Source organism: Sphaerodactylus townsendi, linkage group LG03 (genome assembly GCF_021028975.2).
Source record: "Sphaerodactylus townsendi isolate TG3544 linkage group LG03, MPM_Stown_v2.3, whole genome shotgun sequence".
Classification (NCBI taxonomy): Eukaryota; Metazoa; Chordata; class Lepidosauria; order Squamata; family Sphaerodactylidae; genus Sphaerodactylus; species Sphaerodactylus townsendi.
In genome coordinates, this window is record NC_059427.1 from 59,543,507 (window position 1) to 59,568,313 (window position 24,807).

Genomic DNA, 24,807 nt, shown 5'->3' on the forward strand with positions numbered 1-24,807 from the left:
TTAAAATCCTATGTGTGCTGTTATACTTTTAGCAGCTGGTGGAGAATCCCTTTAATAAAACCCCTACCCCTGTTAAGGCCATAACACTTGGTTTCTCCCTTCGCAAGACTTCCCAGTCAGTGTATTCAGGCCTGGAGGAAGAACTCCAGTGAATTATGCACAAGCCCCTGGGTAATTTCCATTTTCCACATGAACGTTTACGTTTATGTAATTTACATAGATTCCTACGCATGCGCAAACATTTCCGTTTTTCTGATGTTCTGATTGGCTGTAGCTGTGGGGCGGGGAGAGCAGGCAGCGAGGTGGGAAAAATAAACTGAACCATCTCCTGCGGTGTTTGCATGGGAGTGGGATTGGCCCGAGCTTTTAAAAAAGAACCAATTTTATCGTTTTTTGAAAGCTGCAGGATAAGGGAAATCTTGTGGGGCAGGCCCGATTTAGGCCCGGAAGTCATGGCTGAACTGCGATGTTTCACCTCCTTATCCCAGGATATATGGTCCATGGGGAAAACGCCATATTGAGGGACTGTGGAGCCAGATAGGAGGGGAGAAACCTTTTGGGGCAGGACTACAGTGTTCTTGTAAGATCAGACTCAGTTTGAAAGTATGTATGTGCACTTCAAAATTATCATTTTAATTCCATATTGGGAAGTAAGGAAGGACATAATTACAGCTCTCATTAAGTATGTATATTGTTACCATTTTGTAAAGTTGCGTTGGAGAAAAAAAACTATTATAAATATCCAAACAGTGTTACCTATTTAGTGAAAACTATAATCATGCCTTTCTGAATGAAAATAAAATTAAAATAATAATGTTAAGTGCCTCTTTTCACAGCAGCAGAAGCAGGGAGGGAGGGAGGAAGAGGTAGAGAGGAGGGAAGCCTGCTTCAGCCAGTCCATGGTACACCAGGCCTTTAAGCTCTAAAGCAGTGGTTCTCAACCTTCCTAATGCTGCGACCCTTTAATACAGTTCCTCTTGTGGTGACTCCCAACCATAAAATTGGTATATATAAAATATAAAAAGTCTGTTTTCCGATGGTCTTAGGCAACCCCTGTGAAAGGGTTGTTCAACCCCCAAAGGAGTCGCGACCCACAGGTTAAGAACCGCTGCTCTAAAGGGTAATTATTTCTTGTATGTGGAAAATCTGATTTCTGGAGATCTAACAGCCATAGAAAATAATGACCCTATAAGTTCAGTGTCTCTTTCCTGGTGGCAGCAGGAGTGAATGAGGGAAAGGAAACTTGATCTGGACTGGCCCTAGTTGGTCCATAGTACATTGGTCTTTAAATTTTAAAAGGTTACTCTATCAATGGACCATAGATTTGTGAAAAAAATGTCTCTCTTAACTAAAGAATAACAATAATTCCTCCTATGTTTTTCCATAACCAGATGTTTAACGCATAACACATGCAGTGTAGATATAGAAGGGTCAAATTCCCACTCTGCCGTGCAAGCTTGCAAACCGGTCTTGACCATTCAATCTCAGCCTAACCTGAAGAGGATTATGATATAGTAAGGTGCTTTGAGTCCTCTTTGGGGACAACAGTGGGGTACAAATAAGTATTATTTATTATTAACTTGGAATAGAAAGTTTGATGGGAAAGAGGCAATAATTTATGCTGCATGCTTGCCTCGTGTGCAGTTGCTTTTTTAAAAAAAGAATTAGATGGTGTATATATTGGGTGTCATACAAAACTCTTCAGATAGTTTTCCACGACCGCACATGGGTCCTTTTCTGTTTTGCCTTCCAGTGTCAGCCCCCATGTCCTGTCAAAACTGACTATAGTTAATAGGGTTGCCAGCCTACAGCTGGAGACTGGAGGGCGGAGGGTAAAAGATCTGATAAAATGGCATGACATGATGCCTTGAAGTCACTACCTGATGCCTATCTAGAAATGATGTCACCACATCATGCAACACTAGGATTTCCCCTAAACTTTACTGTAAAAAACAGATATTGGGGAAGTTTCTAGGAAACTGCATGATGTGCAGTTGCTTTTTTTTTTTAAAAAAAAAAGAATTAGATGGCGTATATATTGGGGGTCATACAAAACTCTCCAGATAGTCTTTGCTTCCAGGAGCATAGCCAGAAGTGCTGTTGTGGTGTCATGTTTCCACTGCCACTCAATTGAGCAGTGCTAAGATATGGTGTTTCCGCTCCAGCCTAATAGTTGGGTGTCTTCTACAGTGGTGTTGTGTGGGAAGAAGGGGTTCTTCCATAAAGAAATCTCTTATGTGCTCACAGAATTATTTGTACTGGCACATGGAATAAAGTGGATTTCAGCCAGTGTGTAAGATATGAGAGGCGAAGAAGTGATGTGGTATTAACTGACTGTAGCCAGCAGGGGATATGTAACTTCTGCTTCTGTTGTGATCTTTTTCTGAGCTGTTTTGAATTAGCTTTCTTCATTTGCCAAATTTTACCAATGTTTAAGAAGGATCTGAGTATAAACAGGTCCGGAGTAACAAGTGCTAAATTATATGGGGATTGCTGATACTTTGGCAATGCTAACCAGTTTTATATTACAAAACACTGTACTGCAATAGTCTGAACTGTACTACAGTAGCCTGAAAAGATACCACACCACACTGCTCTTGGGTCACCAAATTTTTTGAGCCTGTGGGATCCTTTCGAATTCTGCCCCAGGACACAGTGCCAATCATAGAATGTTAGGAGATGAGGACTGGTATGACTCTAATAGTAACTCTTCAGCATTTCAGGCAAGAGCTGTGTTTTACAGGATGCCTTTTTGAATGAACATATTGCTTCAAAAGTATTTTCATGGATACACAAACCTGACCTTCAGGAACACAGTAAAATTCCTTGTGCTGTAATGGCGGCAGCTGCTGAAATAACTTTTTTAAAAATCTGCACAACCAATCAGAAGCCCTGCTGTACAAAAGACACCTTGCCCTGTCTACTTTCTTTAAAAACTTGAGTGCTAAGAAAGAGCTTAGTGGGCATCATATGTTTCATCCTGGATTACTGTGATTCATTGCTGTTTACAATCTCTCAACTTGGCTCTCATACCACTCCCAGGCTGTCTGCTGCCAACTGGGCTGAGCAGCTGATGTTCCTATAGGGTACATGTGCCAGCACCAAGCCACCAAGACCAGCTTTCTTACCTCATTGCTCCTGGCCTTGGGTTGCAATCACGGTCATCAGATGAATCTGGGACTGTTGCTTCTCAAAAATACAACTTTCTTGAAGCCAAAAGTCAAGCGCTATCATTACAATTCTAGGGATCAATTCAAGGAACTTCTGTCAGAAGTAAGTCCTTAGGATTGCAACCATAGTTCTTCCAGATAGGAATATCACTACCCAAGGGCTCATTTTACTTTTCTTTAATCTTGGTTTGTATTGCACAGGAAATACTTCAAGATTTTTCAGTTCACCTGGTCAGTTTATCTTTATAGAGTAAAGTAGTTTTACAAAGTTTTACAAAGTATCAGTCTTCAAAAAAATCAGCTAAACCTAGAATTCTTTAAATGGACTGTAAGAACAGTTTCTGTATATGGCAGTTAGTTTGCGGCTAAACAGAGATAACAGCAAACTAACTGCCATATACAGAAACTATCCTTGCAGTCCACACGAAGAATCCTAGATTTAGCTGAAATACATTTAAAATACAATATATACAAATAAAATTGAAGTAAAAGCAAGAAATAAAACAATAAAACCAATTAAAGTATCAGATACAAAGCTTGCTTGGAAAATAATACTCAACTAGCCAACTCCCTGGTTTGTAACATTAGCCAAAGGCTTCATGATACAAAGCAGCGTTAATTGCCCTGCAGAATGCTGAAAGATCCCACAGGGCACAAACTTCCCCAGGTAAATGATTCCAGAGGGGAAGGGACAGCCAGTGAAAATGTCCTTACCCTGGTGGTTGACAAAGTTTAATCACAATGTTAGTTACAACTGTTCGTGTATTTTGCAAGATACCAAAAGCTAGAATATTTAATTTACTTGTCAGCAGAATTACATTTGTTTTACATCCATGCAAAATTTGTTCTCTTTTTCAAAGTCTAGTATGTTTCAAGGCTTCTTGACACTGGTAGGTCATAACTTGGCTACTGTAGAGTACTGGCTAAAAGACTAAACTATGAATTAGAGAACTCATCATGAACTCACGAGTGGCTTTCCACAAGCCGTTGTCTTAAGAATTTATATCAGACGCAAGATTTAACTGAGGACTTCTTCACCTGTACATTACATTTACTTACTAAAAAGTCTATTAGTTAACAATATTAACAGTTAGATTGTTCCTCCAAAACTGGGAAGTTCTTTTTGTATCTGTGTGCATTTTAAATCTATAAATGTAAACTTTTATAGTATAGAATCAAGTTCTGTAAACCATATACCCAAGAGGATTTATTTTAAATCACCTGCCAGCTGGGTTGACATGTTGTCTAATCCTATCTTTTCAGTGCTTCTGCATTGGACATAATTGCCTTTTGTACCTGCTTAGATTATTGGGTGTTATGGTTTCACTTGACACATTTCTCCATATGCCACCATTGTAACTCAAGTCAAATCTTGCTCACAATTCCAAGTTTGTATACCAGTTTGGGGTTTGAATATTTTAAATTGCTTCAATATTTTCTAAAAGTTTTGTCTGAAAAATAATTCACTGATTGTTTTAAGCCTAAAAGCTCTTTCATAATTAAGAGATTTAGGGCATGGATGATGAAGTGCTGTTTAATCTTCACTATTGTCTATGGATTATTGATGCAGTTAAGCCATTATGGCTAAGTCTAAACCTTTTAAATTCACAGACCTGAGACTAAGAATATAAATTTGAACCTACAAATTGAAATAAAGTAACCTCTTATGGTTTGCCATTCTCTTTATTTGCAAGCTTAAATAGCATTGAATTACTGCAGCTTCAGGCAATACTTCAGGCTACAAACTTCTAATTATTTGAGCATTCTGGTGTGCAGCCATTTAATGAGGCTCCATTCGTTACCTCAGTCTATGGCCTTTGTGTGTCCTGTGAGTGTGCGAGATCAGTTGTTTGTCTACCCCCTGTCTTGCATGTGTGTTCGTCTCAAGTGGGCAAAAGACAAAAGGGAGGTAGGAGATAATATGGCTTCGCAATCATTCACACCTCTGAGGGAGACATTCTCCCGCTCAACTGCGGAGGGGACGAGAGCAAAGGCACAGAAGAAAACGCAAGTGGAGCGCTTTTCTCTGGAGCGAAGTTCCAAGACACAAAAGAGTAAAAAAGTGACAAGGTGTGAGGAGGGAGTTCCTGCGCCTAAGAAGAACAGGACGGAATTGCCGCGAGGGAGCTGCGCGCCTTCCCAGGGCGCAGCGACAATGGCTGGCTCCCAGCCGAGCTCCTCCAACCCTTCGCGGGACATGGAGCACTCAGCCAAAGTATCGGTATGGCAAGGAATCGAGGTGGAAGTTCCGAGCGGTAGCCAACCGATCAGATAAGTCCCGGGCCCCGGTACTAGTACGGGGGGGACGAGTCCCAGCCAGAGATGGGGGAAGAGGCTCCAAACGCCCTTGCGCTGGAGGCCGCCAGGACGGAACCAACAGTTCCCACCAATTTGGAGCTCACAGCCTGGCACAATGCTCCCCCTGCTGCCTTTGCAGCTTTACTGCAGCCAGAGATAGATAAAGCGCTAACAGCGAGGGACCACCATAGAGACGCTACGCAATCTCAGCTCTCCCAGATTGAACCCCCTGCCGACCCTCTAGGGGAGCTTGGGCGGGACGTTACAGGGACCCAATAGCCTTTCCCGATGAGGAAGAGGATGGGTCAGACAGAGAAGAGACATTGGACAGATTCTCAGTGGGGGAAAAACAGTGGAGGAGACAAACGAACAGTCAGCCAAACTGTTTAGAAATGAGGACTTGCAGCTTTTAATTACCAAAACTATCTCAGCTTTGGACCTGCAAGACAAGGCGGATGCGGAAGAGCCCGCAAACCCTCTGGGTGAGGGGTCCTCAACCAAGACAGTTAAAGGATTCCCAAAAGGAAAAGAAGATTATTTCCCAAAGGATTCTGAGGGCGAAAAATATTTCCCAGTGCCAGAATATTTCGTGAAATGCTTAAAAAATGAATGGTTAAACCCAGCTGGCAGGAAGGGACTTTCCCCAACCTTTAAGAAAACATACCTGTTACCTACCCCCTTTCATGACATGCTGCAGAACCCTCCAGTAGATTCCCCAGTGGCCATCCTACACTCAGGGGGGGCTAGTAGCCAAGGAAGATGAGGGAACTATTAAAGACCCACTGGATCGCAGGTCTGAAGCAGCATTACGCAGATCGCATGACTGGCTGGCAGCACTGATTAAATCACTAACCCCAGCTTCACCAGTTTCCAGGGCTGCCATGGAGTGGCTCAAGAGAATACTAGAAAGATTACCACCGGATGAGGCAGCTTTAAGGGAGGGGGTAGAAAGGGTTCTAATAGCAAATGCCTTCATTGCAGATGCCACAATGGACACGATCGCATTAGCAGCTAGGATAATGTCATCCAACATGGTGGCAAGACGGACAACTGGCTACGCCCCTGGCAGGCTGACACTCAATCAAAACACGTAGTGGCAGCCTACTCCTATTACGGAGGTGCCCTATTCGGCAAAGAATTGGATCAGGTACTAGTAGGAACAAAAGACAAAAAGAAAGTGATGCCCAAGGCCGTTAAACTGGAGAGATCTCAGAACTTTAATAGAACAACTTTCAGATCTCACAGGACACTATCACGGACCCCCTGAGAGGGTCCATGCCCAAACTGGCAAAACCAAAGTTCCTTTCGGAGCAAGCAAAACTTCCGCCCCTTTACCAAACAGGGCAAAAACTTCAAAACAGACCGCAACAAGCAATGACGGTTTGGACCTCCTGGTGGGGGGTTGCCTGGCCAAGTTCACAGAAATCTGGCAAGCCGATCACGTGGACAGTTGGGTATGGGAAGCAGTCCATAAGGGCTATGTAATAGACCTCCCAAAGATACCCAAACAACATTTTGTGCCGTCCCCACTGTCCAAAAACCCACAGAAAGCAAAACAAATGTTGGAGGCAATAGAACATCTGTTACAGATACAGGCGGTAGAGGTGACCCTGAGGAAGGAATTTCATTAGGAATTTCATTAGGAATTTCATTAGGAATCATTAGGAATTTATTCGCAGTTCTTTACGGTCCCCAAAAAGTCAGGGGACTGCAGAGCAGTACTGAATCTAAGATCTAAGATTCCTCAACAAATTTATCAAAGTCCCAAAATTCAAAATGGAAACACTGAGGTCCATCTCACTGGCACTAGACCACGGAGACTTTCTGATGTCATTGGACCAGAGAGAAGCATACCTCCATGTCATGATCCACCCCTCACACAGGAAATTCCTAAGATTCGCGGTGGGGGATCGACATTTACAGTACAGAGCACTTCTGTTCGGGTTGGCAACTCTGCCAAGAATGTTCTCAAAAATCCTATTGGCCCCCATCACTCTCCTCAGAGAACAGGGAGTACATATTTACCCCTACCTAGATGATCGGTTGATCCGCTCCAGGACATACCAGCAGGGGGTAAAAGATGTAGAAACAGTAGTAAAAGTGCTACAACAGCACGGATTCCTGATAAACAAAGAAAAAAGCTCGCTTACACCAGCGCTACAATTAAATCACTTAGGTGCAACCATAGATACTCAGCACGATGCCTTTTCCTCCGATGGAGGGAAAGGTAACAAAAATCCAACAAGCAACCAGGAAAGTAATAGCCTTGCACCAACAGTCGCTAATTCAACTAACAAGTCTGTTGGGCCTCTTCATCTCAGTAATAGACCTATCACAATGGGTGCGTTTTCATGCACGACCGCTTCAACTGTTCCTCAGATGTTTTCAAAGGGACATCATCCTAAAGGGACAGGAAGGTTATTCTCCCTACCTCAGTCAAGGACAGCCTACATTGGTGGATGCGTCGGGACAACCTCATCAGAGGCAAGAGGTATTTGCACAATCACAGACCACAGATATACATGGACGCCAGCCTCATGGGCTGGGGGGCAACCCTAGACCAACAATTCATTCAGGAAGCATGGTCACAACAAGAGTCGCAATTACCCATCAATCTTTTGGAAACAAGGGCAATACCATAAAGGAAAAACAAAACAAAAAGGCAGATTGGCTGAGCAGACAGCAAATCCAGGAAGGGGAATGGCAACTGAATCCGGTAGTCTTCCAACAAAGTACCGAGGTTCTTGGTTGGCCGACGGTGGACCTGTTCACGTCGCCCAACAATGCCCAAGTGGAGATGTTTATGACCAGGTTTTACAACAGCAAAGCGATGGACACAGATGCCTTGATGGCACCTTGGCCCCAGGGAATTCTATACACGTTCCCACCATTCCCGGTGATAGCTCGACTGCTCAGGAAGATAAAAGAAGAAAGAGCAGCGGTGATACTGGTGGCACCAAGGTGGCCCAGGAGGCCATGGTTTTCGACAATACAGGAAATGATGATTGCCCCACCAATACAACTGGATCCGGTGCCAGATCTACTCTCACAGGGACCCATCGATTTCCCCCAACCCAGAATGGTTAAAATTGACCGTGTGGCTTGTGAGAGGAGACGTCTGATGCGAAAAGGATTTTCAGCAAAAGTGGCGACCACCACAAGGATTAATATATATAACTCATCATGGAAAGCCTTCGTGAGATGGTGTGGCAGTCGAGCGGTGGACCCAGAGCATCCGTCATTACAGAACATACTGGAATTCCTGCAACGAGGTTTTGACTTAGGTCTCCGTAGCTCCACTTTAAAAAGACAAATTGCAGCCATAGCCACTGTGTGCCCATTCATTGAAGGCGTCGCCATCACCAGAAAGACAGACATCATGAATTTCCTAAGAGGAGTTAAGCTATCACAACCACCAACAATGCATAGATTTCCATCGTGGAGATTACACACAGTGTTAACACCCCTTAGTAAACAGCCATTCGAGCCAATTCAAGATACGCACCTAAGATGGGTTAGAATGAAAGCATTGTTTCTTGTTGCGATAACATCAGCAAGGAGAGTATCAGAGCTTCAAGCGCTATCTACAAACCCAAAACTTTGTATTTTTCACAAAGATAGAGTCACACTGAGACCAGATCCGGCTTTCATCCCAAAAGTTAATATGAACTTCCATTGGAGACAGGAGCTTATGATTCCTAATTTCATGCCAAATCCAACTCACCCAAAAGAGAAATTATGGCACACACTAGATGTCAGGAGAGCACTGAAGGCTTTTCTAATCAGGACAGAACATTTGAGAAAATCAGAATCATTATTCATTAATATTCAACCTCCAAAGGTAGGCCTTCCAATGTCTAAAGCAGCAATAAGTTCTACTCTGAAGGCAACCATCATTGAGGCTTACAAGGTTAGTGGTCTGACACTCCCTTCAGGCGTAACTGCGCACTCGATTAGAAGTGCAGCAACCAATGCTGCATTTAGAAACCATGCATCAGTGGAGGAAATATGTAAAGTGGCAACTTGGTCATCTATTTAATCATTTGTACAACACTACAAACTGAATTCCATTGCAGCTGCAGATGTGGCCTTCGGCAGAAGAGTATTGGAAACCATCATCGGGGATTAAGGGGACACACCCTAATTAGGGGACACTGCTCGGGGAGATCCCATACAAGATGTCTTCCCCCCCCCATAGAAGAGTCCATTGGATACTCACCATGAAGGGCTTTTCTACTGGAGGGAAGGGAAGACATCTTGACTCCCCCTGGTCTCGGTTTCTTCCCAATGATGGTACTCCAAAAGAATAGAGAACGTGAGAGAAAATAGGATGGAGCCATAGTAAAACACAGTTACGTTTTATGTTGTTAACATTGTGTTCAAGTGTTAAAATGTTATATGTTTAGTTCGTCTTCCTGTGGTCCTCATGTCTACTACGATGTCAGGTGGAATACCGAGGGAGGTGACCCAGAGGACCCACACAGGAAGTGATGTCAGAGATTTCTGATTGGCCTGCCTCCCTGCAAGTGGTGAAGAGCATATCTCATACAAGATGTCTTCCCTTTCCTCCAGTAGAAAAGCCCTTCACGGTGAGTATCCAATGGACTCTTCTGTGCAGCTAAGTTGGCCTGCACAGTAAAGCCTTTCACAAATGAAATTTTGGATTAAAAAAACTTTGAGCAAAAAAATTAATTGAATCTCATACTAGGTGTTCTTTCTTTTTAGAAGTAATATTATTTTACATAATAAAAAATCTAACTGAGAAAGTAGAGATAGGTTTCTTTCTTGCCAGTAAGTAGGACAAGAGGCAGTCAAAATTAATTCCTCTTATGACAGAATTAATGATACAGTGTTTAAAAAAGAAGTGGATTTGACATTTGAAAGTTATTTTTCTTAGAAAATGGGAATTTTCCAAACTGTTTCTGAATAGATGGAAATCTATGCAGTTGTGCAAAATACTGTAAATTAAAAGAGATTATTAAAGGCCATGGAAGCTAATGCCTGTTTTAATACTTCAAGATTTGGAATCTTATAGAAATAAACTACAGTTGCATGTAGTGTGCATTCAGTGTTAGCTTGAAGAAACTAATCTGGTTGAAGTGAATTAACACTTCATTAAGACCTTTGGAGAGCAATGCAGTACAGCTGAAGGAAGGAAAATAGTGCTTTGGCATCTCAGTGGTATTAGTCTTTTCATGCAAGACTGAAGAGGGAATATCTTGTGGCACATTGAATCACTTCCCTGCCTTGTCTTCCTTGCCACAGCCTACTGAGACCCCCCAAATACTGCTCCTTTAATGCCTCAGGATTTCAGTCGCCCAGTGGCCAAAAAGCTGTGCAAGTAGTGGGACTCAATAGCTCCCCTTCGCAGACGGACTATCAACTTACTGGTTTCGTTGCCTATTGCTGTTTGCTGCCTCTGCCTTCTTCCTTGGTGGCCAGTTTAGGACCGCCAGGGGGTGCGTGGCTATATTTGCCATCCTTCGGGGCCTGGTTTTTTAATGCCTCAGGAGACACCACTGCAACAGTAATAGAGGCATATTATAATATAGATACTGAAGACATCAAGAGGCTGGGCTGCACTCTGCTGTGGAGTTTACCATCTTCTCCCTTCTTGTTGCAGTTATTAATTGATTAATTAATTAATTAACTGATTAGCCTAGATTAGTTAGTGGGTGATTTGTATAATTGTTTTAGCTTGCTTATTGTATAGTGTTAGTTAAATAGATTAGTAAATTAGTGGCGAGCTGAGTCCACCTACGGTGCCGAGTTGTTGCCGGGTTGGGTTAGGAGGGGACAGCGGGGATGGGGGCACCTTCCTTGGGGTTGGGGATCCCAGTGTTGATGGGACGGGGCAGGTATGACGGTAGGCGGCGGCCATATGAGAGAAGGTGGACGAGATATGGTTATGCTCGTTCACCTTCTGACCTCCGACCTATCCCAAGGGACGAAGGTGGTTGGGTTCAGAGACACCCTGCTTCGTCTTTGGTGTTGATAAATGCCAGGTCCATAAATAACAAGACCGCTGTTCTCCGGGACTTTTTTGGAGTTCAGCAGATGGACCTGGCTTGCGTCACCGGAACTCCGGGTGCGAGAAGGCGAGATCGCTAAGCCTTTTAGGCGCAGGTTTCCAGGTTCAGCCTAATTCCACCGATCGCGAACACAGGGCCGGGGGGGTGGCGTGGCGATGTTGGGCTATCCCTGTCCCTGAGATCATTGGTATGGAGTGTGTCGGCCTGGAGTGGTTGGCATTGGAGAGGTTGGCTGTTCTCCTGGTGTACCGGTCGCCTAGCGCCCCAGGAGACAGCCTGTCACTGCTGCAAGCAGGAGGTGGTGGACTTGATCAAGGCGGTACCCCAGACTTATTGTTCTGGGGGATTTCAACGCCCATGTCGGACACTGCCTCATGTACAGTGGCCACGGACCTGGTGTCATCCATGGCGACGCTGGGCCTCTCCCTGGTAAATTCTGGCCCCACTCACGAGGCCGGTCACACACTGGATTTGATCTTTGGGTCAGGGGTTGATGTGGTCATATCCTCTACTGGACAGAGTGCCATGGTCTGGACCACTATGCCCTGAGGGCTCGGATAAGCATGCCACAACACCCCGCTTCCAGGCTTAATTTAGCTGATTTATGCTCGGCCTCGCCGGCGACTTATGGATCCTGATGGATTCCTCGAATGCTCAGCGGGATCCTGAACTCATCGGCACCCTCGATGGCCTAGTAGCGGACCAAATGCCCGCCTTTTAGATGCCATCGAGGTTATTGTTCCCCGACGCCTTCTTCGACCCCGTGCTCGGCTGGCTCTGCGGTATAAGCAGAGGAGCTTACGCTTGTTTGAAACGGGAGCTTAGACGGCTAGAGCGAGTGTGGAGGAAGTCTCGTGACGAGGCTGCGCTAACATCTTATAGGACGCTATGAAGGCTCTGCGAGATGGCTTAATTAAGGAGGCTAAGAGAGTGTTCTTCTCCTCCTCTCTCGCGTCTGCTCAAGGCTTCCTCAACAGCACAATTGTTCCGCATTATTCCATCCCTTACCTCTTTGTCAGAGGGTTCAAAAAATGATCAATTGGCTATTAGCTGTGAGGCATTTATGAGCTATTTTACAGATAAAATCGTTGCCGCTCCGCTACAGGACCTCCCTGCCACCTTGGAGACAATTAGTGAACTGGAGGCTCCCTTTGCCGCCTTTAGCCCCTTGTTTGGCCCAGTTTTCCCTGCTCTCTGAAGACCATGCTGACAGAGCCCCAGCTGCTGTTAGACCTACTACTTGTCCTCTTCTGATCCGTGCCCCTCCTGGCTTATTAAAAGCATGCCTGGAGGAGTTACGAATTCCACCTGTTGACTATTCTCTATTGCTCCCTTGAGCAAGGAGTTTGTCCGGGTGGGTTGAAGGGAGGCAGTGGTCCCGCTTCACTCTTAAAAAGACCGCCGCGATCCTAGTGATCCGGCCAACCACCGGCCCCGCTTCGAATCTTTCGTTTCTGGGGAAGGTAATTGAGAGAGTGGCGTTGGAGCAGCTTCAGGGTTTTCTGGAGGACGCATCGGCCTTTGATCCCTTCCAGTCCGGCTTCCGTGCTGGGCATGGGACGGAGACTGCCCCCGCCGGGCTGGCCACAGATACGCCCGGTATGCAGCCTTTGACCGGTGGCGGATCGGGCGCTGCTGGTGTTGTTGGATCTCACCGCGAGCGCTTGATGTGGGTTGACCACGATCTTTTTTGACCTTAATCACTGGCCGCCTCCGGGGTGCGGGGTACTGTTCTTCACTGGATTGCCTCGCTCCTCCGGGACCGGAGTCAGCAAGTAGTGGTGCGCGGGACCAAGTTTCCCGGAGGTGCCCGCTCTATTGCGGTGTGCCTCAGGGAGCGCTATTGTCCCCGCTGTTATTTAACATCTATATGCGACCCCTTGCTCAGCTGGTACGGAGCTTTGGGCTGGAGTGCCATCAGTATGCTGATGATACCCAGCTCATTCTGTCGATGGAGGGGGGAGCGGAAACCGCCCCTGCAGCTCTGCAGCATTGTTTGGAGGCGGTTGCTGGTTGGTTGATGCAGAGCAGGTTAAAACTGAATCCAGCAAAGACGGAAATCCTTTGGTTAGGTCGCCGGGGGGCGGCGGAGAGTTTCCAGCAGCCGGTGTGGGAGGGGGTCTCATTGGCACCGGCCCCCTCGGTCCGCAGCCTGGGGGTCCACCTGGATTCGTCTCTTTCTATGGAGACCCAGGTGGCCCATATAAACCGGGTTGCGTTTTTCCATCTTCGCCAGGCCCGGCGGCTGGCCCCCTTCCTCTCCCAGGCGGATCTGGCCACAGTGATTCTTGCAACGGTCACCTCCAGATTAGACTATTGCAACACGCTCTACGCGGGCCTACCCTTGAGGCTGATCCGGAAACTGAAACTGGTCCAGCATGCGGCGGCCCGTTTGCTCACGGGCGGTGCCTCTAGAGATCATATATCACACCCGTGTTGCACCGCTTTCACTGCCAATTCCCAGTTGAATTCCGAATCGTCTTCAAGGTATTGGTGTTAACCTTTAAGGCCTTACGCGGTCTGGGACCCTCGTGACCTCAGGGACCCGTCCTGGCCCCATATGTCCCATCGTCAGTCTCTGCGGCTCGGCAGAGGCTAATTTACTAGGAGATCCCGCCCCCCCCTCTATGATGCGGGCTGGCCTCCCACTAGAGGCTATTAGGGCTTTTCTGACGCCCTGGCCCCTGCCTGGTGCAGGAATGCTCTCCCACTGAAAGCTGTCCAGGTCCCTACGGGACCTAAACGAGTTCCGCCCAGGGCCTGCAAGGCCCCTGAGTTATTCAGCAGGCTTTCTTGGGGGGAAGCCGGCTGCTGATAGGTGCCCATTAACAACTGAGATCCGCTGTTCCCCTCTCAGAGGAGTTGAGGAGTTAATGGTCGAACGCCATCTGTTTTTAACTGTTTATGAATTTGGAACGCTGCATTTTAACTGATGAATTTTAACATTTTATTTTGTTTATCCGCTTGTTTATATTATGTTGTAAACCGCCCTGAGCCCCTTGGGGGAGGGCGGTATAAAAGTGGAACGAACGAACGAACGAACAAATAAATAAATAAATAAATAAGATACCTTCTGAGAACAGCATGAGGGCAAAGTATGGGCTTGAAAAGAGAGGTGGAATTCACACACATTCTCTCTCTCTCTCTCTCTCACACACACACACACACACACACACACACACTCTGTGTGTGTGCGCGTGTGCACACGCGCTTATTGTCAAAGCCTTTCATGGCCGTAATCCAGGGGTCTTCAAACTATGGCCCTCCAGATGTTCATGAACTACAATTCCCATCAGCCCCTGCCAGCATGGCCAAGTGGTATAGCTCATGGGAATTGTAGTCTATGAACATCTGGAGGGCCATAGTTTGAAGACCCATGCCGTAATCACTGGGGTGTTATGTGGTTTCTGGGCTGTATGGCCGTGTTCTAGTAGCATTTTTCTCCAAGTGGAGAAAGGTCTTTGAAAACTCTCTTTTTCTGCATGTGGAAAAAGGTCTTTGAATTCAAACTGAGCAGACTTGCTGTGGCCTATGTTGTCATGAAGTAGACTTATTACAGTCCACAGAAATTTAGAACCATAATAAATCTGTGTGTATTTAAGATGTAATTTCTCTAAGATTTTGCTTATGTAGTCAGACTAAATAGGGATGAGCAAGAGGCAGATAAATGTGTCAAATAACAAATTTCTTACTGCCTCAAATGTGTGTTAAAATATCTGGAGGAAATTTTTATTCTTTTTTGGTCTGCTTATATAAATATACAGTGATCATTTTGCAAGTTTTCACTTAAAAATATTTGCTTAAAGAGAAAGTGCATGTTCCTACCCAACTTCCAAATGAAAATGATTGCTGCAAGTCAGTAACAATATTAGTGTCAGAAAATGCCATCAAATTCACTTCACACATTATAGATTCATTTAAGCATGACCCTGTGGAAGGGTCTCCTGTCAGTTTGAAAGGCTCAGATAATTATTCAGTCTTTGTGCATAATACTGATTTTCTATGAGACAGTCATGTACAATTTTTTTTTGTATATAACATTTTAAGTGGGTTGTTTCAGAAGGTAGCCATGTTGGTCTGCAGTAGAATGATTAAATTCAAGTCCAGAAGCTCCATAGAGACCAGCAAGAGTTCTAGGGTATAAGTTTTTGAGAGTTGATGTTTCCTTTGTCCAGTAAGGCAGTCATCTTCCATTCAGATCATCCTCCATGTCAGCACATTTGTACCAAACGCTGCATCACTTTACATTCCCCCAAGTTTGGTAAAGTTTGAGTCAGGGTATCCAATGTTATAGGTCCCCATTTTTCCTTCATTGGAAGCAATAGAAGATGGGTGGAAGCACTGTCTTTGGGACCTCACTTCTGCCACACACCAGAACTGACATTAGTGCACTGCCATGGATAACCTAGCATGTGAACAAATCTCTAGGGTTCTTCAACAAACATCTGTGCTCAAATACCTGAGCATTCCAGGCACACAAGACTGATGTTAATACACTGGGATGCTGCTGGTGTCCTCCTACAGTTTCCCCACCATTCCCCCCCACTGGCTAGCTCAGGGGTCTGCAACCTGTGGCTCTCCAGATGTTCATGGACTACATTTCCCATCAGCCCCTGCCAGGGAATTGTAGTCCATGAACATCTGGAGAGCCACAGGTTGCAGACCCCTGGGCTAGCTGATTGGCAGCAGGGGCTTCCTGCTTCCAGTGTGGAGCTGGCAGCCCTATGTATTTATAGGCACAGTAAACATTTGGACTGTATCTAGTGAACTGGAGAGAAAACTCATTTCACAAACTCAGAAACTAGAAGATTTAGTGAGCCACTCTTAATTAGGGTCCCCAGCCAATGTCAGGGAGCAACCCTTGGACAGTTGCAGGAATCACTTCTAGGGAAAACTGGAAGTGCCTGTCTAGGAATTGCCAAAAACTCAATGGTAAAAACCATTCCTAGAGCAGAGTGACGTTATACCTTTGCTGAATGACAATTTTTTCATTCTTTTTCTACAAATAGCTTCAGGAGTAGCAGGGGAAAATAGGAGCTGGGTGAGGAAATGAGAAGTTTTGTACTTCACACATCTCTCAAGAATTTAATGTGTGCAGTGTGTTTTCACACACATTTCTTAATTTTACTGGAGTCATTAATACTACTATTCTTTTTAGCAATGTATTAAATATAGCACAATTCCAAATTATTCAGAAGCCTCTTTGTAACTGAGACTGCTTGTTTTAAATATGTAGAGTACTTTGTGTTAACATAATTTGGAACATATTCTTCTTTAAAACTCACTGGAACTTAGAGCAGGCTGGGAGGGAAAAATATTGGTGATTCTGAATTTATTATTGAATTTTGCTATGTCTTTGGGGAGGGATGCACAATTTGAAAATAAATTTGTAGCCCATGTAACAGCATTTAATTTCTTGTAACATTGTGAACCTACTAGATAACATATATTCTGGCCCTAAAATGATAGTAGTAACTTAATACAGGAATTATTATCCTTGGACTGGATTCTTTGTAATATTATATAGAAAGTCAAAAAAGAAAATATGGAACATCCTTTCCTGCTGAAGAACCAAAGCTTATGGAGAAAACAATCTTTCTCCAAAATTTGTATAAACTACATGTAGTTATAAATTTCCTACTGTATTTTTATGGAATATCCTACTTCCTAGGAACAATTAAATATAACGCTGTTGCTGCTGGAAGTAAAAAAGTAGTAGTCACGCAAATTTATGTGTTTATTATCCCATCTTCAAAAACCTGACAATATAGATGCTTTCTTTCTGTGTCACTAATAATGTATACAGTTTTAATATTTCATGAATGAAGGGAGCATCCAGTGGAGAATATGAAATATCATTTGCCTGATTCTGTCAAAAGGCTGCATCAGCATTCTATTTTTATATAGAAAAGTTAGAGCTGTGCTGATTTGAATGACACTAGTATTCATATTTTACTAATTATAAATGTAAGAAGAGAGAGGATGTTCTCATTTTAGTTCAAGTTTGCTGTTTTTGCTAAAAACAACTTTCATTCTCCATGCTGAACAACATACTGTTTGAACTTCAGTTAAAATAGTTAGGGCAAAACAGAGGCCCCTTAGCTGGCCCATGTGCATCTTTGTTCTTGCTCTTTGCTTCGTACATTTCACTTTGTTCAACTGTGTTTAGACAGTCAGTTTAAAAACCATAATTGTTTAATAATTATTTTGGCTTGACTGTGTTGGCATTTCAGCACCCTATCAGAAGCAAATTTTATTTGAGGAGACTTGGTGATTAGATTCTGCAATGTTTTCGATAATGGCCCTTGTGCCAAAGACTAGACAGGAAAGAGGCAAGTGTATAGTATAATATGCTAATCATATGCTCAGACTGAGCCTAATATTTTTAGAGTATGTGCTTGCAGAGTAATTGTTCCCGGATATCCCGGAAGAGAGTATGATAGTATCATTTAAGATTATTGATTCAGTTAAGCAAGATTCAGTAGATATAAATCAGATGCATTTGCCCTAAGGATGTGCATTTGAATGTAACAGAGCAGAATATATATTTGAAAAAAAAACATTTTTTTTCAGATGTATTTGGGTGTCCAAATATTATTTGGGAGTTTCTGGGATACTGGTAAATAGGGTTCTGGATTAATATTGGGAGCCGGTGGCTGAAGGCTACCAGGGCTGCTTTTTTCCCTTTACTTTCAGGAGTCCGTCTTGCCAGGCTTGGTATCAGCTTGCCAGGTTGATTTGTGTTACATTATGCTCTTTTAAAATGTTTTTTCTGGCTTTGCAAAGTTGTGTTTTTTGCTTGGATTGCTTTGGGTGAGGTTTGAAATGGCAGATTTTACATTGCTGTAGATTCTTGGGTTGTACATTGACTAGATTCTCTGATTTTGCTTTCACTTGTTCGCAACAGAGCCTTGTGGTGCAGAGTGGTAATTTCCCTTAATTTCTTGCTTCTATAAATGAGAGGTCTTTATGTATCATTAGTAACAATTTCATGACAATTGTGTCAAAATAGCAACAAATGGTTGTGAACATGCAAACCGACTTTTTTGGCTGTTTTGGAATTAGTGTTCAACTTTTTTTTGCTTTCTTTACAGGTCTGAAGGAGACAGCTCAAGAAGCATCAGGTATGTACATCATTTTCGATCTTAGATAACCTTTGTACAACTGTGTAAGTGAAATCATGTGGGCTTTTTTGTTTGTTTTGATAGTGGAACCTTCATAAATGAGAAGGAAAATGTATTTAAAAACAAATTACAAGATTAAATTAAAAACATTTCCAGTGCTATCACTGAATTAGATACCAGAGTATATTTTGCTTCAATTAGGGAAGACAAGTAAACTCATTGTTTTTGAGACTTAATTTAAAACTTAGTTTTTTAAAAAGAAAAATCCTGTGAAAGAGGTATTCTATTCTTGAGCAAGATTCTAAATCCTTGGTGTAGTAACCAAGTTTGTAGACCTACTTGGGAAGTGGGTATGAGTGCTTGATAGCAGAGTACAAAGATAGCATCCTCAAACATATGCCCAATTAGAAAGAGCTGACTGCTCTTAAATACCAACCAATATATTGTTACATAAGCTTTCATGAGCCAAAAGCTACTTCAGTGTGGTGTAGTGGTTAAGAACAAGTGGACTCTAATCTGGAGAACTGGGTTAGATCCCTCATTCTACTTTATGAGTGGCAGACTATAATCTGGTAAACCAGGTTTGTTTCCCTGCTCCTATGCATGAAGCCTGCAAGGTGATCTTGGGCAAGTCACAGTTCTCTCAGAACTCTCTCAACTCCACCTATCTCACAAGGTGTCTATTTTGGCAAGAGGAAAGGAAGGAATTTGTGAGCCACTTTGAGACTCTTACAGGAGAGAAAGGCAGAGTAAAAATCCAAACTCTTCTTCTTCATGAGATACTCTGGCTCATAAAAGCTTGAACGACAATAAATTCATTAATTTTTAAAAACTCTGTAACTTTGGCAATAGCAGATTAACATGATCACTCTGTCATTTGTCAGCATGTACAACAATTCAGTCTGTGATTGTACCAAAATCTTCTGCCATTTTAAATTAATTTTCAGATCCTTTATTTTACTGCATTTATTTCTGGTTGAAGATGTGTGTTGGTCAGAACAGTAAATTTTAACATTGCAATTCAGAATTAAAAGAGATTTGGCTCTCTGTAATAGTAAACTTTTTCCTAAACTGTATGCAAGGCAGATTCCACACTGATTTACATATTATCAGGTTACGTTGGTTACCTACTTCAACCCTCATGAGATGCTTTTATCTCCAATATAGATAAAACAGTTATTTTATTATTCTATGTAGTAGTAAATGCAACATGTTTGTTTTGCTACTCTTAATAACTTCTTAGAACTTTTTATGAACTGTGTGCAAACTACAACCTGAAGTTAAAGACTTGTTACAGGTTATGTAGCTAGTCGGTTAATTATTTCCTTGTTTCCAAACCCCTGAGATTGTATTGATATGTAGGAAGAAATCATCCAGAATTAGTTGGGTGGTAGAGCATCCAAACCCTTTCATGTTGTATTTACATTTTTTACATTAATGTAGCTTTTAAGAAGACATAGAAGTTATAACTATAACTGGTTAGCCTTCCATATGTAGTTGCCTGTGAAACATTTAAGCTGCTAATATATTTATGCAGCCGAATCCAAAGATGAGGGGAGTAAAGTGACTGCTAGGGACATCGTTGTCTACAACAAGGTAATTGGTTACATTCTCCCAAACAACTTAAACCATGCTTTTTGCATGAGTAATTTTTATGCTGCAGACCTCCAAGAATGCATCCTGGAACGACCAAGGTCCAGCTTCATGGCTTGGGCACTGCAGTAACTAGCTGCTGGGGTAAGCCCCTCAGCGCCAGCATACATGCCACTCTACATGGTGTTTGTGGCATGGGCACCGATGCATCACTTCTGCCACTTCCAATATGGCTTCAGCCTTTCCTCCCCCCCCCTCCCCACTTTGGATTGCATAGTTAAATTGTTGTAGCATTATAGAAATATTCTGCAGATTGGATTGCAGATTGGATTTACTAAACTGGATAAGGACTAGATGCAAATTTACATTAACTCAATTACAGTAAATTAGTTTTAAAATTGGTTGTTGTCAGATTTGACAGAGGTATATTATGAAGTAATAAAAACATACCAGTATGATTAAATTTTAATTGGGAAAGCCATTCAGTATACATTGAGTTAACAACAATAATTTGTTACAAGTAGGTTTAATTATTTGTGAAAACATTGTGTATAATGGTCATTACACTAGTTCTACAGTGTTGTTTTCTGTATCTAAATGTATTTAATTTTGGTAATCCATACCCTTAGATATACAGTTAACCAGTCACACAGCTGTATGAAATGGTGCTATGTGTAGATGTTGTTGTTTAATTGGGAAAGCCATTCAGTATACATTGAGTTAACAACAATAATTTGTTACAAGTAGGTTTAATTATTTGTGAAAACATTGTGTATAATGGTCATTACACTAGTTCTACAGTGTTGTTTTCTGTATCTAAATGTATTTAATTTTGGTAATCCATACCCTTAGATATACAGTTAACCAGTCACACAGCTGTATGAAATGGTGCTATGTGTAGATGTTGTTGTTGTTGTTGTTGTTGTTGTTGTTGTTAGTAAATCTTGTATACCGCTCAGGGCGGTGAACAACATGAATATGAGTGGAGCATGAAATAACCTAATCAAATAACCATAAATAAATATATAAATATAGGCTCTACACATGTTAAAATACGAAACCCCATTAAAATACATCGTTCTAAGTTATAAAAAAAATGGCGTATCACAACTAAACCCCCCCAAGAGAGGGGTGGCAGGGTTCACCGATGTTATAAAGAGAGGGTGGGGGCAATCAGAGGCCAGCCTCCCCCAAAGCCCAGTGGAACAGCTCGGTTTTACAGGCCCTACGGAACTCGCAGGGCCTGGACAGCTGGAGGAAAAGCATTCCACCAGGCAGGGGGCAGGGCTCTAAAGGCCCTGGCCCGAGTGGAGGCCAGCCACATCATGGAGGGGCCGGGGACCACCAGTAAATTGGCCTCTGCTGAACTCAGAGGCTGAGTTGGGACATATAGGGCAAGACCGTCCCAAAGGTATGAGGGTCCCAGGCTGTGCAAGGCCTTAAAGGGTCCCAGGCTGCTCAAGGCCTTATAAATGTAAATTCTATGGGACTTGAATTACTTAACTTTGCATCGTGTCCCAAAACATTTACCAAATCTGACAGGCAACAAAGAAAACAACCAGAATGTGTATAACTGTACTTCAGTAGGATACAAGTGATTGTGATCCTAGGAACAGGGGAGAGAAAGAGTGGGAGTGGAGTGTGAGAGCAAAATACCAAGACATGACTCGAAAAAAAACAGGCCGCAGCTTCTATTGAGTACAACCACAGGGGCATTGGTGCAGCATAGGGATGGATCCAGCATTCGGAGACCCATCTGTCACACAATATATTCCCATCCTGCCTACTGAAGGAGTGAATGTGGAGTGGCAAACCACGGGACATGGGTGTAAGCCACTGTGTGGTTCCCTTGACTCCTGTGGAAGAACCAGCCAACAGTCCCTGAGCTGAAATGCCATTGTTCACAAGATTCCAGAATGGTGGAGGTGGGCAAAAACACACAACCTCCCCACCACCAAAATGAAACTGGATCAATGCCTAAATTGCTTCTCCACGCTATGATGAGAAAGCTAAAACTGACCAACAAACTCTTCTGCAACACATCCTAAATGAAACTCTATCTGAGGGAGGGTGAGAGCAGGAACCAGAACAGATCAAGGGCAAGATTCGAGTAGCAGCCTAAATAGGAGAAGGGCACACCAGAGTGAAGCCTCAGAACCTCAGGCCAGCCCAAGCCTTCTTCCAGAGCTAACTTCACTGGCTCTTTAATGCCTGCTTGGAATGGCTGCACAGACCTCACTGCAGCTATCAGGTAAATCCTGGACCATTGCTTGTAGCTACTGTTTCAGATAAATAATGATCTATGAGTAATCCCTGGAAATTCTTGTTTGAACTACCTTTTTTAAGGTTATTTAAAATCACAGTCAGAGCTTCCCAGTGGTATGTGGCCTTTTGTTTTATCTAGTGAGCCAATAATTATACAAAAGTACAAAGGCATAAAAAAATAGATTCCTTTACAAATAGTGTTGCCAACCTCCAGGTGGGCTTGGTGATCTCACAGAATTACACCTGATCCCTGGGTTATCCCACTGATTTTGTGTGAGTGTAAAGTGCCACCAAGTCATAGCCAATTTATGAGAACCCCGCAAGGTTTTCAAGGCAAGAGATTAACTGAGGTGATTTACCATTGCCATTGATTTCCTTTAGATAGTGACTCTGGCATTCCTTGGTGGTCTCCCATCCCAGTACTAGCCAGGACCAACCCTGCTTAGCTTCTTAGATCTGACAAGATTGGGCTAGCCTTGGCCATCCATGATTTCACTGATTACTATAATGGTAATAGGATGTAAGGAAATAAGAAGCAGGCCTAGGAACCAAACTGCATTTATGCATTTCATTCCACAAAAGCTTTGAATCATTATTGCTTTTGGGGAGCATAAAAAAGAAAGATAATGGAGAGTATAAGTAATGTGTAGTTCTGTACTCTGTATGTATACAAAGAATTCTTGCAAATATTCAGAATGTAAATTGAAGAACACCCCCATTATTAACTGTGAAGTGCCGAACATGTTATCCATGGTTTGTATCCTTTTACTCTGGAAAAGTTAGATTGACTTAATTATAACTTTGAAGTTTTAGTCTTCTAATGTGTCCAGAGTAGGGGTGTATGATTGTCTGAAACATGTCCGAAAATATCCCTGAAAATGCCTTATGTTTTGAGTATTTTTGGCTCTTCCACAATTTCTGGGATTTTTAAAGAACACCCCCCCCCCCCCAATGGTCCTGAAAAACCTCAAAAATATCCAACACTTTTGTGACAATCAAGAGCTTGCATTTGTGGGCCTCCTCAGACTGGTTTCTTCCCTGCTCCTCCCACCCTGACTTGCAGTTGCAAGTTGTCTTTGATCTTCAATTTCCCGGGAACTTAAAGAGCTGCTTCTATCAGTTTCAGAAGGGCTTTTGTTTCTTTGCAGGTTTTCAATGGTTTGTATTCTGTCTGCTGCTAAACTGTTGCAGTGTCACTCAGTGCTGGAATTTCTTTTTCACAGTCTGGGTGCACATTATTCTTCCTGTTGAGCTGGCATACTGGCACTGGGTCGTCCTGGGCATTCTGTACAGTGAAATTGGTTCTGCTATACTTGCACTATTCTCCCCACCAACAGTTCCCACTCCAGGGATTCTCTGGTTTGACGGTTCTGCTGGGCTCACACTGTCTAAATGGGCCTGGGATCTGATAAGCTTTTGAATTGCTTCAGTTGGGCTAGCAAAAGTGGTGCCAGGCTTCTTGCCCTTAGGTGAAAAAAAGCAGAAAAAGAAAAAGAACTTTTTAAATGCTATCATTCTGTGTTTTGACAAAGGTATGGGTGGAGTGGGCGGTTCTGGAAGGCATCTGCAGTCATGTTGCATTTGGTTCATCTGGGCTTGCGGAAGTTGCCCCCTTTCTTGATTCTTGTGTGTCTATGATTCTCTGGTTTGACATTTGCTCTGTTAGGCGTTGCCACATTGGGTTGTTGCTATGCTGGATTCTTGGATTCTGCTTTAGTTCTATTAGTCAGGTGCCCAGCCTGACTAAAGTATGGATTAACTTCACTCTGGAACTAACATTCTTGATAGTGAATAGAAGTCCTAACTACATGACTAGCTGCAAGAGACCATAGGAGTCAGAATGGAACTTCTGAAAAGGAGGATATTGCCCTAAGATTAGCCATCTGGAGACAGACAAGATAAGACATTTAATGGGAGAGAAAGTGCTCACAATACTGTCCTATCTAACTGTCCTATCTTACTGCCTTTGCAGGGTCTTTTTCTTTATTCCCTAGACATTTTCTATTCAAAGTATCTTTGCTGCCATCACTGCTACCTCATAAACCTGCAAATTTTATGTGAGAAATTGAGGAAGTTGTATCAACATAAACTTTGACTATGGGTAACATTCCTGGCACTCATTTACTTTACAGTTGCCTGTCTCCATGAATTTAAAAACCAAGAACAGGTTTTATTCTTGATGTATTAGAAAAACATAATTGTCACTCATAATCAGCTCAAAATACACCTCAGTAGCTGTAGTGTGACAAAAAGTTGACTGTGCACTGCATGGCACATTACAGTGGAGACTTTGACAGCATACAGTACATATATCCAATCTTAATT

At 43.0% G+C, this 24,807-nt stretch overlaps 1 protein-coding gene across 7 annotated transcripts in view; it reads left to right on the forward strand.

Moving 5' to 3' along the window:
- IQSEC1 (IQ motif and Sec7 domain ArfGEF 1) overlaps positions 1–24,807 on the forward strand; it is a 447,788-nt gene that overhangs the window by 82,327 nt on the left and 340,654 nt on the right. For all 7 annotated transcript variants that reach the window (XR_007244093.1, XR_007244092.1, XM_048491784.1 and 4 more), the window contains exon 2: positions 18,595–18,624. Coding sequence is in view for 5 of the 7 variants with exons in the window: in XM_048491784.1 (XP_048347741.1) it covers positions 18,595–18,624 (30 nt within the window). In the remaining 2 variants the exon portion in view is untranslated. The remainder of the gene's footprint in view (positions 1–18,594; positions 18,625–24,807) is intronic.